Below are 14,571 nucleotides of genomic sequence, written 5' to 3'. Positions count from 1 at the left end.
GTGTGTGTGTGAGTGTGTCTGTGTGAGTGTGTATGTGTGTGTGTCTCTGTGTGTCTGTGTGTGTGTGTAAATGTGTGTGTATGTGAGTATGTGTGTGAGTATGTGAGTGTGCGAGTGAGTATGTGAGTGTGCGAGTGTGGAAACTTGGTATGTTTCATCAGCGACATGTTCTGAGCGCATCTGATCGGCTTGACCCCGTGTGTGTGCGTGTGTGAGTGTGTGTGTGTGTATGTGTCTCTGTGCATCTGTGTGTGTGTTTGTGTGTTTGTGTGTATGTGTCTCTGTGCATCTGTGTGTGTGAGTGTGTGTGAGTGTGTGTCTGTGTGTGAGAGTGTGTGTGAGAGAGAGTGTGTGTGTGTAAATGCGTGTGTGTGTGAGTATGTGAGTGTGCGAGTGTGTGTGTAAATTTGTGTGTAAGTGTGTGTGTTCCTCGTCTGTGTGAGTGTGTGTGTTCCTCGTCTGTGTGAGTGTGAGTGTCTGTGTGAGTGTCTGTGTGTGAGTGTCTGTGTGTGTGTGTCTGTGTGTGTGTGTCTGTGTGTGTGTGTGTGTGTGTCTGTGTGTGTGTGTGTGTGTGTCTGTGTGTGTGTGAGTGTCTGTGTGTGTGTGAGTGTCTGTGTGTGTGTGAGTGTCTGTGTGTGTGAGTGTCTGTGTGTGTGTGTGTGTGTGAGTGTGTGTGTGTGTGTGAGTGTGAGTGTGTGTGTGTGTGTGTGTGAGAGAGAGTGTGTGTGTGTGTGTAAATGCGTGTGTATGTGAGTGTGTGTGAGTATGTGAGTGTGCGAGTGTGTGTGTAAATGTGTGTGTAAGTGTGTGTGTTCCTCGTCTGTGTGAGTGTGTGTCTGTGTGAGTGTGAGTGTCTGTGTGAGTGTGAGTGTCTGTGTGAGTGTGAGTGTCTGTGTGTGTGTGTCTGTGTGTCTGTGTGTGTGTGTGTGGGTGTGTGTGTGGGTGTGTCTGTGTGTGGGTGTGTCTGTGTGTGGGTGTGTCTGTGTGTGGGTGTGTCTGTGTGTGGGTGTGTCTGTGTGTGGGTGTGTCTGTGTGTGTGGGTGTGTGTGTGAGTGTGTGTGTGTGTGTGTGTGTCTGTGTGTGTGAGTGTGTGTGTGTGAGTATGTGTGTGTCTGTGTGTCTGTGTGTGTGTCTGTGTGTGAGTGTGTGTGTGAGTATGTGAGTGTGCGAGTGTGAGTAAGTGTGTGTGTAAATGTGTGTGTAAGTGTGTGTGTGTTCCTCATAAAGACCTTTCTGATTCTGATTCTGATTTTGCAAGAATTTTGCCTAAACATACTTGGAAATAAAGACCTTTCTGATTCTGATTCTGATATTGCAAGAATTTTGCCTCTAGGCCTTACGATTCAGCACAAAATTGTGTTTTTGGACTGTTGGTGGCGCTAGACGGTTTGAGCTAGACACACCAAAGTTGCTACAGTAACTTCTAAGACTGGCCTCTAAATGTGTGCCAAATTTCATAACTTTCCTACGTACGGTTCTATGGGCTGCCATAGACTTCAATGGCGGAAGAGGAGGAATAATAAATATAGCTGCAAGCAGCGATCTCGGGGTCAAGCCGATCAGATGCACTCAGAACATGTCGCTGATGAACCATACCAAGTTTCGTAGCTATATGGCATTGTATTGGTAAAATACTGAACTTGACGTGAAAATTCAAAATGTGTGTGTGTAAGTGTGTGTAAGTTGTGTGTAGGTTGTGTGTAAGTGTGAGTGTGTGAGTGTGTCTGTAAGTGTGTGAGTGTGTCTGTAAGTGTGTGAGTGTGTGTGTAAGTGTAAGTGTGAGTGTGTGTGTGTGTAAGTGTGAGTGTGTGTTTGTGTGTGTAAGTGTTTGTGTAAGTGTGTGTATGTGTGTGTGAGTGTGTGTGAGTGTCTGTGAGTGTGAGTGTGTGAGTCAGTGAAGGTGTTTGTGAGTATGTGAATGAGTGTGCGAGTGTGAGCAAGTGTGCGAGTGTGAGTGTGTGTAAGTGTGAGTGTGTGCGAGTGTGAGTGAGTGTGTAACTGTGAGTGTGTGTATGTGAGTGTGAGTGTGTATGTGAGTGTGCGAGTGAGTATGTGAGTGTGCGAGTGTGAGTAAGTGTGAATGAGTGTTTGTGTGTGTGTGTGTGTGTGAATGTGTGTGTAAGTGTGTGTGTTCCTCGTATGTGAAAACATACTTGGCAATAAAGTGTGTGTGTGAGTGTGTCTGTGTGAGTGTGTATGTGTGTGTGTCTCTGTGTGTCTGTGTAAATGTGTGTGTATGTGAGTATGTGTGTGAGTATGTGAGTGTGCGAGTGAGTATGTGAGTGTGCGAGTGTGGAAACTTGGTATGTTTCATCAGCGACATGTTCTGAGCGCATCTGATCGGCTTGATCCCGTGTGTGTGCGTGTGTGAGTGTGTGTGTGTGTATGTGTCTCTGTGCATCTGTGTGTGTGTTTGTCTGTTTGTGTGTATGTGTCTCTGTGCATCTGTGTGTGTGAGTGTGTGTGAGTGTGTGTCTGTGTGTGAGAGTGTGTGAGAGAGAGTGTGTGTGTGTGTAAATGCGTGTGTGTGTGAGTATGTGAGTGTGCGAGTGTGTGTGTAAATTTGTGTGTAAGTGTGTGTGTTCCTCGTCTGTGTGTAAGTGTGTGTGTTCCTCGTCTGTGTGAGTGTGTGTGTTCCTCGTCTGTGTGAGTGTGAGTGTCTGTGTGTGTGTGTGTGAGTGTCTGTGTGTGAGTGTCTGTGTGTGAGTGTCTGTGTGTGAGTGTCTGTGTGTGTTTGTCTGTGTGTGTGTGTGTGTGTGTGTGTGTGTGTCTGTGTGTGTCTGTGTGTGTGTGAGTGTCTGTGTGTGTGTGTGAGTGTGAGTGTGAGTGTGTGTGTGTGTGTGAGTGTGAGTGTGAGTGTGTGTGTGTGTGAGAGAGAGTGTGTGTGTGTGTGTGTGAGAGAGAGTGTGTGTGTGTGTAAATGCGTGTGTATGTGAGTGTGTGTGAGTATGTGAGTGTGCGAGTGTGTGTGTAAATGTGTGTGTAAGTGTGTGTGTTCCTCGTCTGTGTGAGTGTGTGTCTGTGTGAGTGTGTGTCTGTGTGAGTGTGTAGTGTGTGTCTGTGTGTGTGTGTGTGTGTGTATGTGTCTCTGTGTGTGTGTGTGCATGTCTGTGTGTGTCTGTGTGTGTGAGTGTGTGTGACTGTGTATGTGAGTGTCTGTGTGAGTGTGTGTGTAAATGTGTGTCTGTGTGTGTGAGTGGGTGTGTGAGTGGGTGTGTGAGTGTGTGTGTGTGTATGTGAGTGTGCGAGTGTGAGTAAGTGTGTGAGTGTGAGTAAGTGTGTGTGTAAATGTGTGTGTAAATGTGTGTGTAAGTGTGTGTGTGTCCCTCATAAAGACCTTTCTGATTCTGATTCTGATTCTGATTTTGCAAGAATTTTGCCTAAACATACTTGGCAATAAAGACCTTTCTGATTCCGATTCTGATTCTAATGTTGCGAGAATTTTGCCTCCAGGCCTTACGATTCAGCACAAAATTGGGTGTTTGGACTGTTGGTGGTGCTAGACGGTTTGAGCTAGACACACCAAAGTTGGTACAGTAACTTCTAAGACTGGCCTCTACATGTGTGCCAAATTTCATAACTTTCCTACGTACGGTTCTATGGGCTGCCATTGACTTCAATGGCGGAAGACGGAAGAATAATAATAATAATTAAAGCTGCAAGCAGCATTTCCCGGGTTCAAGCGTTTAAGGCCTTTAGGGAGTTTAAGGCCTTAAAGGATTTTCACATACACAAAGTGACTCTCAAGTTACAGAGGGTGCCACAATATATGTCATGTCATGCTACATATGTCATGCTACAGAGGGTGCCACAATATACGCCATGTGAAGTACTCACCTGTCCAGTTTTCCCTAAAATAAACAAAGTCATATCCATAAAGTGAAGAAACACAAGCACCCAGATGCAGAACGAGTGACCCGCAAGTCATTTCTTGAAGAAAATGTGAATGTGCTTGCACGTGGCAAATTCCCCTCATCGTGCTGAGTGTTTTGATATGTCACATGTCCATGTTGTGCTAACTGTTTTGATTTCGCTCATTTTGGGGGCGGGGCTACACGTGAGGTCAGTTCCCATCATCGTGCTGAGTGTTTTGATATGTAATATGTCCATGTTGTGCTAACTTTTGGATTTCGCTAATTTTGGGGGCGGGGCTACACGTGACGTCATCAGAATACCCCCGAGAATCAGAATCTTTCTCAGAATCAGAATCTTTGCCTTACGAGTCAGAACAAAATTGGGTTTTTGGACTGTTGGTGGCTCTAGAGGGCTTTTTTTTAAAAATGGCTGTTTTTAGTGATTTTTCCGTTATAGCACCACCAAGTGGCCAATCGCCGCGGTTTTTGAACTGTGACCTCAGTTTGACCTCTTTCACATGTTTCCCAAGTTTGGTGTTGATAGCTCATTTAATTCTTGAGTTATTGACATTTTATTAAAACTGGCTCCTCACAGTCCAAACGTTTTGGGGCCCCTTAAGGACCCTGAATCAAAATTTCGACTTTTATTTCGAAAATTGTCATTGAGACTCCAGAGAATATTACTGCACTGGATTGGTCTTGATCAGGCGAAAAACCTAGGACTAGTTAGCAAAAGTAGGTTTCGGATAAAATGCGCTATAGCGAAAAAATTTAATGGCGGAAATGAAATTGGAGATATACGTTTTTTAAGTCATGAGCCAAGGATTCCAATGATATAAAGCACTTGAGATTTGGACATAGGGATTTTAGGGGTTATGGGGACAAACACGTTTTGGGTCGCTGAAGCGCCCCAAATTGTCCGATTCCGCTGAGATTTTGGCCCTGAGTAACTGTGACCAGTACTACCATCTGAACAAGTTTGAGCTCTCTAGGCCTTACGGTTTGGGCTGCATGATCGTTTCTATGGCGGAATAATAATAATAATAATAACAATAATAATAATAATTAAAGCTGCAAGCAGCATTTCCCGGGTTCAAGCGTTTAAGGCCTTTGGATTGACATGACAATATATGTCATGTCATGCTACATATGTCATGCTACAGAGGGTGCCACAACATATGTCATGTGAAGTACTCACCCGTCCAGTTTTCCCTAAAATAAACAAAGTCATATCCATTAGATATGAGCCGGATACTCGGCTGAAACGAGTATCCGGTACGGATAAAGCACTTCTGCCGAGTACGAGTATTATACGAGTAATACGAGTCAATATCTGTGCTCGGATTGTATGAAAATCATCATTGGCTAGCTGATTGTGTCAGCGTTCTGTGATAGGCTAGTCACACCGCCCCTCCCCTACAGTGATAGGCTAGTCACAGCGCCCCTCCCCTACACACATACAGATGTATTGTGTTGCTGTGTCTCGCTCTGCTCACTCACAGTCACACACAGAACAGCTCTCTGTCTCTCCCTCAGTCACTCGGGTTTGCGGGTCTTTTCCGTTAACGTTTAGGGTTTCTTCAGCTTTTTACTTCGGGTTGTAACGTTAATAATACGTACTTACTAACCAGTAGAGTTCTGGTAAACGTGGGTTCGTTCAGACGTGGTGCTTGCTTGGTAGAATGCGACTCGCATTGCGTCTCTGCCTGTCAGAGATTTTTTTCTTTTTTAAACCTTCAACTGTCTCTAACCAGAAACCAGACACTGTGTGTCTGACACGTTTTTGCTGTATTTCATAAAAACATAAAGGTAGTAAGCTAGTGTTATAAATATTACAAATTAATTATTACCGGTTAAAGCCCCGCCCATTTCAAGACAAGCCCCGTCTACTTCCGGGTTAGGCCCCACCCACTCCGAGTCAGAACCAGAATCAGAATCTTTGCCTTACAAGTCAGCACAAAATTGAGCTGAAGCGCCCCAAATTGTCCAATTCCGCTGAGATTTTGGCCCTGAGTAACTGTGACCAGTACTACCATCTGACCAAGTTTGAGCTCTCTAGGCCTTACGGTTTGGGCTGCACGACCGTTTCTAGGGCAGAATAATAATAATAATAATAATAATTAAAGCTGCACGCAGCATTTCCCGGGTTCAAGCGTTTAAGGCCTTTAGGGAGTTTAAGGCCTTAAAGGATTTTCACATACACAAAGTGACAAATAAACAAAGTCATATCGGTGAGTCTACAATCCTCGTGCGAAGCAAAACGAAGTATGAAAACATACTTGGCAATAAAGACCATTCTGATTCTGATTCTGAGACTTTACCTTACGAGTCAGCACAAAATTGGGTTTTTGGACCTATGGGCACAAACGCGTTTTGGGGCGCTGAAGTGCCCCAGATTGTCTGATTCCGCTGAGATTTTGGCCCTGAGTAACTGTGACCAGTACTACCATCTGACCAAGTTTGAGCTCTCTAGGCCTTACGGTTTGGGCTGCACGACCGTTTCTAGGGCGGAATAATAATAATAATAATAATAATAATAATAATAATAATAAAAGTCCTAACAAAAACAATAGGTTTCCAGCGCTTCGTGCTTGAACCCTAATAATAATAATAATAATAATAATAATAATAATAATAAAAATCCTAACAAAAACAATAGGTTTCCAGCGCTTCGCGCTTGAACCCTTATAATAATAATAATAATAATAATCCTAACAAAAACAATAGGTTTCCAGCGCTTCGCGCTTGAACCCTAATAATAATAAAAATCCTAACAAAAACAATAGGTTTCCAGCGCTTTGCGCTTGAACCCTAATAATAATAATAATAATAATAATAATAATAAAAATCCTAACAAAAACAATAGGTTTCCAGCGCTTCGCGCTTGAACCCTAATAAACATCCTAACAAAAACAATAGGTTTCCAGCGCTTCGCGCTTGAACCCTAATAATAATAATAATAATAATAAAAAAATCTGAGCAAATACAATAGTGTTCCAGCGCTTCGCGCTTGAACCCTAATAAAAATCCTAACAAAAACAATAGGTTTCCAGCGCTTCGCGCTTGAACCCTAATAAAAATCCTAACAAAAACAATAGGTTTCCAGCGCTTCGCGCTTGAACCCTAATAATAATAATAAGAAGAAGAAAACTAACGATAACAATAGGTGTCTACGCCCCTTTGGGGCTTGACCCCTAATAATAATAAGAAAACTAACGATAACAATAGGTGTCTACGCCCCTTCGGGGCTTGACCCCTAATAATAATAATAAAACTAACAATAACAATAGGTGTCTATGCCCCTTCGGGGCTTGACCCCTAATAATAAATAATTGAATTCAACACAGTATTTTGCTTAATTTTTCTTAACGATGGCTTAACTGTATGCTCTTGTAAATGTTTTGTCTAGACAATATGTTAACAACTTTAAAGTCTATGATTTTGACTATGGTTTGTGGGTGCTTTTTGCTAGGTCATTAACACTCATATCTATACAATCTATGTGTTTACGTACTTATTACACTATGTGTGCCAGGGATAGGTCCTTATTACCCTATTAGTATTTAAATACTACTAAGAGATTTAGAGTTAGCCCCATAATTAATTTTGATTTTGAAGTGTACAAAATTGATGCCTTTAACTTTAAAATGTACAGAACTTTATTAAGGGGATGTATGCCTCTAGACCCCCCACCAAAGAGAAGTCCACCTACCAAAGCCTCAAAAAACTACTCAGCACTTCCCTAAATTTCACAGCATTCATTAGGGGTCATGCACCCTTAATGATTATATAAAGCAGTTTTCTTGTGTGATAGTAATCCAATTATTTTTATAGCTGTTATTTATCTATGTCAGTATCAGTAATATTAGCTAAATTCATGAAAATGACAGAAATACTTAGGTGCAGTTATTTTAATTGTGCTATGTTAAAGATGTATTGCATTATATTACAATAATACAATAAAGAGAATGTTACTATAAAAAATATTTTGCAATTATAGACAGAATTTGGATTTTTGACATAGCTTTTTGGGGTGCTACACACATACACCTGCCATTCATAGAATATTTAGGTTCAGGTTTCAGTTTCTATTTAAAATGGAAATTGTTTATATGTCATATACTGTTTACAGTATAGTGAAAGGACACAAGCATTTGGTATTTTAATATTTCATTTCTAATTGTGTTATTATAAAATGTAAGAAAATTAGTGTAAAAACATTGGATAACCTTTTTTTCTCCAAAGTGCTGCTAAAATTTAAAATTTTGACAGGTTGGTGGTGGCATGATGCTGGACATTTTTTCCAAAATGAGCTTAATGGATATTACCAAGATTTTCTCTCTACTCCGGCCTAAAGAGGATGAAGAAGATAACTGTCAGCAGTTAAATAAGGCCGTTGCTGAAGATGATGACAAACATCTGGCTGATTTGCTATCTCAAGAACAGTACAGGAAATGTATCAACAGCAGAAGTGGCTGGGGAATACCAAGTACACCACTAAAAACTGCAGCTGCTCATGGTCACCTCCGCTGTCTAGAGCTCCTTTTAGCCTATGGTGCTGAGGTGGACACCCTAGATGTAAAAGCCCAAACTCCACTTTTCACAGCTGTCAGTGGCAAACACCTTGGTTGTGTCTCTGCTTTGCTAAAAGCCGGAGCTGATCCTAATGGAAGTCAATATAACAACTGTTCCCCGGTGCTAACTGCAGCCAGAGAGGGAGATGTGGACATTCTGAAGGAGCTGCTTTATTATGGTGCTGAGACAGATGTCCAGGCCAAAATACCAGTTTGGGCATCCAATGCCACAACATGCCGAGGACCTCTCTACATTGCGGCCATTTATGGACACCTGGAGTGTTTCAAACTGCTGTTGCTATATGGTGCTGATCCAGACTACAACTGCAAGGACAAGAAAATACTGGCAAGGATCAAACAATCAAACACAGTGCTGGACACATGTCTCAAATATAGATGCCAATCGGAATACATTAAGCTCCTAATAGACTTCGGAGCCGATGTGTACATCCCAATGGTGATTACAGACAAAATTAGAGAGCAGGATGAGGGTATCATGCTGGTACTTAGAGAAAGAGGTTAGTACAATTTAATAAAATATTTTACATGTGCACTTATGTTTTTTTTTCATATATTATAGATTATCTTTCTATTTGCAGTTTTCCCCAAAACACTGATGTCTCAGATTCGGCTTGCAATACGGAAGTACCTTTCTACTGCACAAAAACTGGACATGATTGATTTGCTGGATCTTCCACAAATGCTGAAAAATTATTTGAAATATACTACATGACCACTGCTCTATGCCATCTCTCTTTTATGTTACCTTAAATACTATAAACCAGGGGTTTTCAGTGTTCTCCCATAAGGGCCAGTGTAGGGGCAGGTTTTAATTTCAATGAAGCAGAAGACGCATAGGACAACTGAAAGCCAAGATTAACTGATTCAACAGGCTTTATTAGATGAAATCCTGTACCCACACTGGCCCTTTCCTGATAAGAGTGGACACCCCTGCTACAAACTTTGGGCATGACATGTATTGTAGTGTAATTCACTGATAATCAAAGTTATAATTGTAGAGTGCATGCGCAATACATATACTATGTATTTAAAGAAAATGCACCTATTTGTGTAAATATGTGTATAGTTATTTTATATACTGGCTATTAGATCTAGAATTCTGCCTGCTTTGAATCATACACAGAGGTAAAATGGTGCAATAATTATTTAAATATTAATTTAAATAAATTATTATAAATAGTTATTAGAGAGAGTATCAGAACTGCGCATCCAGACACCCCATGGTGTTTCCCTTTCAAGGGAACTCGATGCTGCATCAAGGCTGATGCTATTTGTATGCTTCTTGAGGAAGTTGTGTCTGTAGCTCTGTGTACACACATGCCAATTTAATAGTTCGGAAAGGACACATGATGAATGGAATACGTGCCAGCGAGTCCATATAAGGCCTTCTATGTCACATTACTCCAGCTTTTTTGTCTTTCGAAAGTACTATGTGTATGTATGTGTCAATTTTTTACCTGTCTGTCTAGCGAAAAAAAGAATATTTAAAAAGTGCTAGAAAAAGAGACATTATGGTGAGCAAGCAATTTAGGAGGTGTGTGCATTCATGTGCCTGCAATATTACGCAGGACAACATATACTCTGTTTTCGTTGTTCATTTGGTTGAGGACTATGCATGGTCGTCTCTCAAGGGAGCCAGCATTGCTTAAGCGCCGATCACGCTTGGCTGTATGTTCTAGCTAAGTGTCTGCGCCTTGTGGTTGAAGTCCCATACAGTATCTGCTGAGGCGGTGCGATGGCTTCGATGATGAGGTTCACAGGTTAAGTGGGCAGAAGTGGAACAAAAAACCTTGCACACTCCCCTGACTCAGATCTCTTTTACAGATTTGGGAACTCATGAGTGATTTCTCCTGACCTAGGTTAAATTTGAATTGGCCTGAATTGCCACTTCTGTTGCCCATTTTAAACTAAATATCCATTTTCTGTCTTCAGGCTGCATGCCACCTCCAATGCAGGCAGCTGCCATTTTTGAGGCACACGGCCTCCTCCTAGCTCACACAGCAGAGAAAAGAAGGGGCATAGAAAAGGGTGAGTGTTGTGGCCAGAGCCCCTCATCAAAGACTAGGGAGGCCAGACAGCATGCCCTAGCCCAGACACTTTAGGGGAGAGAGGACCTTAGGTCTGTCATCTCTGCCAGGCATGATAAGGAGTCCTGATGTTCCTAAAAGCAGACTTCCCCTATTTCCTGCCCACTGCCTCTGGCATTTTAGTGTCCAATCTGGCAGCATGGGAACTTTTGCCAGGTGTGTCTCAGTGGGTCCTAGATATCGTAGAGGAGTACAGGATCCAGTTAGACCCCGTCCTCCTCTGTTTCAGGGTGTGGTGCCCATGATCTTTGGTGAACACCAGGCTACATTCCTGCAAGAGGACCTTCTCTCTCTTCTTCTCACCATGGGACATGTTCCCTTCCCAGGTCAGGACTCTGGCATTTGGCATTTTTTTCCTTAGGATCCCTTTCCGGGGTGAAACTACCAATATTGTTCTTAGGCGGCTTCCATCTGGTCACCAGCAAAATCTATTTTTTTTCGCAAAAGCCTCTCTGTCGCTGAGATGCAGAGAGTGCTCAACCTCATAGGGTCAGCAGCTAATGTTATCCCTTAGGGTCTGCTTCACATTGCAGGGAGATTCCAGCTCTGGTTTAAGGGTATAGTCTTTCATGCCCTCAAGCATCCCATCAGGTTTATAGTTCAGGGTACAGTACACAGTTATGCTCTGTGGGCTTCATACCCTTCTTATGTGGAAAAAAAACTGTTCATGGCTCATTCTAGGGGTGTGTTATTGTTGCAAGACTCTTTCAATAGAAACTCAATTTCGAGCTAGGGAGTGGTCCTGGATGGCTGCCCACCCAGGGTCGCTGAGAGGGCCCTTATCTCTCATGGCACATAAATTTCCTGGACATAAGGGACATATTTCTAGCATTGAAACAATTTCTTCCACACATCAGGGGCTACCATGTGCTAGTGCATACAGACAGTACTACAGTGGTTTCCTTTCTTAAGCATCAGAGCAGTCTGCATTCATGCCTTCTGTTTAGGTTGGTGCAGCAGATTCTGCTCTGGGCAGAGACCAGGTTTCTTTCACTAAGAGTGATTTTCATCCCAGGGCATGCAAATCGGGATACATACTTCCTAGCCAGAGTGTGCCACAATCAAGTCCACCTTCTTCTAGTCCACCTCCTTTTGTGGCCTGTCACCATCTACTTTAATGGTGTACATGGCCGCCATTGCTGTGAACCACAAACCAGACTTCGGACCCTCCTGCCTTCTTGGGTAGGCACCCCCTGGTTTCTTATTTTTTGCATGGTGCCAGGATGCTGTGACCATCTTATAGAAGACCACACCTTCCTTAATGGGACCTCTTGGTGGTCCTGGATGGGCTGCTGGAAGCCATCGAGTCAGCTTCTGAGAAGTTTATTACCCCAAAGTTGGCTCTGCTCTTAGCCTTGGCCTCCCTCAAAAGAGTGGGGGATCTGCAGGCCCTGTCATTCACCTGCCTAGAATTTGCCCCTAGTTTGTCTAAGGCTATCCTTTACCATAGGGCTGTCTCCAAGATGCTCAGGATGTCCGGTTGTCCTGTCATCTTGCAGACGTGCTGTCCTCTGTCCCATGAGTCAGCACAACAGGGGAGACTGCTTTTGCTTTGCCTGGTGTCCAGCATTTACAGTACAGTGTGAGTCCACTGATTGAGCTCATGGCTTGACTCCACCCCAGTTTCCCAGGTCCTTCAGGGTTATTGGTGTTCTGTTCTCAGTCTGCTATTGCTTTCTCACGGCCTCTAGGACCAGTGTGTGGTGGTGTGAGTATTTACGTTTCCATGGCGACAGCCTTGATGAAGGATCGAGTTCCCTCGAAAAGGAACATACTGGGAATATATCAGGTTAGAACATCCTGGTACAGAATATGGTATACACTTAAAATATTAAGATTAAAAAAAAAAGAATTAAATTGTTTTTAAATCAATAGAATGTACAATAGAAAGTTAAATAATTTTCCTCCCACAGTATTATAATCAAACTATTAAATACAAACTGTCTCATTGATTTGAACAATGAAACACATTTAAAACTCATATTAAAATTATTACGGTGTTGGTGTTGGTGAAATGGTATGGTATAGTGATGGAATAATACTGACAGATAGGTTACAGAGTATAATTGCATAACTACCTATTTTTTAAATAATATATTATGAATGTAAAATGTTTTTGTTGTTTACTGTAGTAGAGATGTTTCCCAAAATGAGTGTGTATGTTGCATGTTGATTTGTACTCCCTTCCCTTGGCTTTTCATTTCCAAAATTCACATAGGGACATGACTTCACTTGGCAAAAATTAATGTGTTCAAGTGTACAGTATGTTCTTTTTACCTGATCTAGTTAAACATTACATTTTATTCTAATTCAATCTGCTGCACACACATGTTTAGGATATATTTACAATATGTTGGAGTCATTTAGCCCACCTCTTTAGCTGCTTGAAAAAGTTTATAATTTTTCTTTAAATGAGTAAAACCATGGGTCCAATGCCAACAACACCATCTAGTAGTTGCCATTCCAAACTTCAGTTTTCTTTTGCCCTACTAGAGAAGCTAGACATCCTAATGGTGCAGAATCTGTGATGAACCAATCAATATGTTCGGTGTTGCTTTAACAGAGCAGTGGTAAAAAAGTGTGGGCATCAACCTCCAACTTGGATGATTTAAGGGGTAAATCGTTATTGCCCATGAACCTAAGGTACTTTATCTTGTTGACAATTTCCTAGTGATTATCCCACATTAAGTTACCCCAGATTGACCTTTACTAGCCAAAAATAGTATGTCTTTAAAGACAAATTTTGAATGCTGTTCTGGAATGCTGTTGTCCACAAGCATCTGCATTTTTAACCAATGTATAAATATTTTTACTTTTGAAAACATTTAATGTTCAAGACTCAAACTTTTATTAATGCATATGCTTAAATTTAATTCAATTCAATTTGAATAGAGCTTTTAAGAGTGGACACTGTCAGCAGCTTATAAATAAAAATTACAAAGTTTAAAATCCTATATTTATCCATAATGAGAAGTAATGATATGATATTAATTAGTTGCAGCTTTATTCTCTGTTTTTGGCTGTATCTAGATGAAACATAGTGTCTACTATAATGAGATTGATCAGAGAAAGATGTTTATTTCTTTATTAAATTGATTATGTACTATGTGTGTTCTGAATAAACACAACAGCAGTGCTCTTTTATACTTCCCTGTGCTTCATTTATGTAAAATATGCCCACCCTAAGATAGGAAATGATACAAAATAAAGACTAAAGGGAGTGCAAAGTATTCTATTCTTAGTAGTTTAAAAAAAATAACTCTGTACAATTCAGTTCTGAACTCAGCTTGGCAACAATTGTCTTTAATCTACAACCCCTGGCAAAAAGTATGGAATCACCCCTCTCAGAAGATGTTCATTCAAATGTTTAATTGTGTAGAAAAAAAACAAGTACATATATGCCACAAAACAATTTTCACTCAACAATCCAAACTTCTGGCTGTATAAAACACTTAAAAAAAAAAACAAAGAAAGATAAGTCAATTGCAACTGTTTTTACAGATCAAACAGAGGAAAAAAATATGGAATCACACAAATCTGAGGAAAATTATATGGAATCACCAAATAAAAACACTACTAGTACTTTGTTGCACCACCTCTGGCTTTTATAACAGCTTGAATTTTCTGAGGCATGGATTTAACTAATGACAAACAGTATACTTCATCAATCTGTCTCCAGCTTTGTCTTATTGCAGTTGCCAGATCAGCTTTGCAGGTTGGAGCCTTGTCATTGACCATTTTCTTTAATTTCCACCACAGATTTTCAATTGGATTGAGGTCCGGACTATTTGCAGGCCATGCCATTGACATTATATATCTTTCCTGTAGGAATGTTTTCACAGATTTTGCCCTATGGCACGATGCATTATCATCCTGAAAAATGATGCGACCATCACCAAACATCCTTTCAATTGATGAAATAAGAAAAGTGTCCAAAATCTCATGACTGTCAAAAATCAATGACAAAATCATGACAAAATCAATGACTGTCATCTCTCCCATACCTTTACCTGACATACAGCCCCATATCATTAA

General features: G+C 41.2%; 1 protein-coding gene across 1 annotated transcript in view; it reads left to right on the top strand.

Moving 5' to 3' along the window:
* Window positions 1-13,745, top strand: part of asb12b (ankyrin repeat and SOCS box-containing 12b) — a 21,038-nt gene extending 7,293 nt beyond the window's left edge. The window contains exons 2-3 of the mRNA XM_060885991.1: window positions 8,127-8,946; window positions 9,028-13,745. Of these exons, the coding sequence (XP_060741974.1) occupies window positions 8,139-8,946; window positions 9,028-9,161 (942 nt within the window). The 5' untranslated portion in view covers window positions 8,127-8,138 and the 3' untranslated portion in view covers window positions 9,162-13,745. The remainder of the gene's footprint in view (window positions 1-8,126; window positions 8,947-9,027) is intronic.
* The last annotated feature ends 826 nt before the right edge of the window (window positions 13,746-14,571 follow it).

The sequence above is a fragment of the Tachysurus vachellii genome, chromosome 13 (genome assembly GCF_030014155.1).
Source record: "Tachysurus vachellii isolate PV-2020 chromosome 13, HZAU_Pvac_v1, whole genome shotgun sequence".
NCBI lineage: Eukaryota > Metazoa > Chordata > Actinopteri > Siluriformes > Bagridae > Tachysurus > Tachysurus vachellii.
Note: the sequence above shows the minus strand (reverse complement) of the source record. Positions and strands in the feature narration are given on the sequence as shown.